This window comes from Sinocyclocheilus rhinocerous, unplaced genomic scaffold (assembly GCF_001515625.1).
Source record: "Sinocyclocheilus rhinocerous isolate Xijiao unplaced genomic scaffold, SAMN03320098_v1.1 scaffold50, whole genome shotgun sequence".
NCBI classification, from domain to species: Eukaryota; Metazoa; Chordata; class Actinopteri; order Cypriniformes; family Cyprinidae; genus Sinocyclocheilus; species Sinocyclocheilus rhinocerous.
In genome coordinates this window covers 1,165,911-1,168,210 of record NW_015641057.1, presented here as the reverse complement: position 1 = coordinate 1,168,210, position 2,300 = coordinate 1,165,911, and the positions used below count along the sequence as shown (strand labels likewise).

At 44.7% G+C, this 2,300-nt stretch overlaps 1 protein-coding gene across 4 annotated transcripts in view; it reads left to right on the top strand.

Annotated features, from left to right (window-relative positions):
• LOC107754460 (C-terminal-binding protein 1-like) overlaps positions 1-2,300 on the top strand; it is a 26,209-nt gene that overhangs the window by 5,819 nt on the left and 18,090 nt on the right. Inside the window, exon 1 of one of the 4 annotated variants that reach the window (XM_016570907.1) lies at positions 1,191-1,247. The exons of the other annotated variants lie outside the window; for them this stretch is intronic. Within the exon in view, the coding sequence (XP_016426393.1) occupies positions 1,238-1,247 (10 nt within the window). The 5' untranslated portion in view covers positions 1,191-1,237. Of the gene's footprint in view, positions 1-1,190; positions 1,248-2,300 lie in introns of those variants that run through there. 4 annotated transcript variants of the gene reach the window in all.

Below are 2,300 nucleotides of genomic sequence, written 5' to 3'. Positions count from 1 at the left end.
GTAATGTTTCATTTATATATATATATATATATATATATATTTTTTTTTTTTTATTATTTTTTTTTTTACTGTGGTAACCATTTTATGAAAGCAATAAGGCCTAAAAGGTTGTGCTGTATTTAAAGAGGAGAATTAAGCGTTTGCTGAATGCAAGAATACGTAATTCCACATTGGCTGAAGGCAGTCGTTCAAGAGCAAAAGACAAAATGGAAATGGTTCTCGATTTCCAAACTTAGCTCATGTTGTGCCCTTTGCAATGACATTGTTAACCATATGGCACAGCCTATTGTATGTTATTGCTTAATTGTGGCATTTTAAATGCTAATTCAAATAGGGAGAGTGTCTTGTGCCGTTAAGCAATTTACATAGAGATTGTAAGCGGCAGTTTCACTGTCTGTTGCAAGTCTCATCAGCAGTTGCCTCGGGTCAAACCTTTCTATTAAGCAAAGCGAGTCGTTTTGTATACAGATAACATCCTGTGAGAATATTTAGTGTGTCATTTGCACAGAGAGTATGATTTTTGCATTGCAAAAAGCCTTGTTTAAAAAAAAAAATCTTGCTGATCTTTTTCCTGATATTTAAATGCATTTTTACGGCTACAGCTGCAGATGGCAGTGATATTTATTCAAGTGACAGCAAAAGAGAGAGCGGAGGGGGGCGGGTGACGAGGATAACCGCGGTGTTTCTTTAGAAGAGCGGGGTCATGTAGATGTGAGCAGAACGAGACTCTGTCTCTTTAAAAAACAACAACTGCCTAACTGCCTCTAGTGCTGCTTGTCAATGCTGTGGAGGTTCATGCTGATTGGCCGGCACTCAAAGCCCAGGCCTCTGATTGGCCCGTCGCTGTGGGGGAGGGGCCAGTGTGGATGACATGGGAGATGGGAGTCTGCCAGGCAGAAACAGCCTGACACTGATTGTAAAGGGTGGAGAGAGAGAGAGAGCGATAGAAGGAGAGGAGGGGAGAGAAGACGGGCGCGTGGATTTCATGATGCAAGGTTTGGACCTACATGTACCTGTTTGATGTTACGTGTGTGTCGCCTCGAAGATGCAGTAATTCACATGGGTGTGGTGCCAGAAGCAGGCGTAATTTTCTTTTTTTGCCGTGTCTGGTGCGTGTCCTTGCAGCTTGAGCAAGTGTGTGTGTGTGTGTGTGTTGGCCAAGCAGGAGGCAGGGTGTGGTGCAGGAGAGAGAGCGATAGAAGGAGAGGAGGGGAGAGAAGACGGGCGCGTGGATTTCATGATGCAAGGTTTGGACCTACATGTACCTGTTTGATGTTACGTGTGTGTGTGTGTGTTGCTTCGAAGATGCAGTAATTCACATGGGTGTGGTGTCAGAAGCAGGCGTAGTTTTCTTTTTTGCCGCGTCTAGTGCGTGTCCTTGCAGCTTGAGCAAGAGTGTGTGTGTGTGTGTGTTGGCCAAGCAGGAGGCAGGGTGTGGTGCAGCTGTATTATCATCCACCCACCCTTCCCCCCCCCTCTCCTTGAGACCGTGTGAGGACCATGTGGGGGGTGAAATGGCGAGGGACGGAGAGCGAGAGAAGGTTTTGGAGGGGGGTGAAGCGGAGGAGAAATGAGCGCTGAATGAATGGCATTGTTTGCATGGCCATGCTTGTGCTGCGGCCCTCTCTCTTTCTCATGCAGCCTGGCGCGGACTCAACACACTGCATCTGTGCTCTCAGCGCCGTTCTCGTCCTGACCCTACAGCAATAAGTGTTTGCATTGTTCATTGCGACTGAATTTTGCCGCTCAGCGTTTGCCGCTCAGCCTCTTGCCTGCTTTAAATATTATGTGCTCTTTTACCGCCATTACAGTGTGTGCTTTTGCACACAGCACTGATTTGCAGGGAAAGAGTGCAAATATTTGTCTTTTAAGACTCCTTAATCATTCTCCGTGCACAGGAGTGTGATAACGCGAGTGTGCGTTTTAGTGAACGTCACGGAGGCGTCTTACCCCACCCCCATCTCAGCCGCCAGTGCAGCAACACCTGTCAGTGATGGAAAGGGGGCGTTGAGTCTCAAAATCGTGGAATGTAACATGGCTGTTCAACACTCTACGGACAAAAAAAGAAAACGGAATAGAAAAAGAATAGAGCAAGCTAGTGTTAGAAGCCTTTTTTTTGCTTTTGTTAATTGTATGATAAAAAGAAAACGAATAGATGGAATATAAAAAGAATAGAGAAGCTAGTTTTTTTTTTTTTTGTTTTTTTTTAGAAAAGCAGTTAGTAAATGAATAGTGCAAGTCTAAAAGGGGCAAGTTTTTTTAAAGAATAGAATTAGAATAGAGAGTGCTAGAGTTAGAGG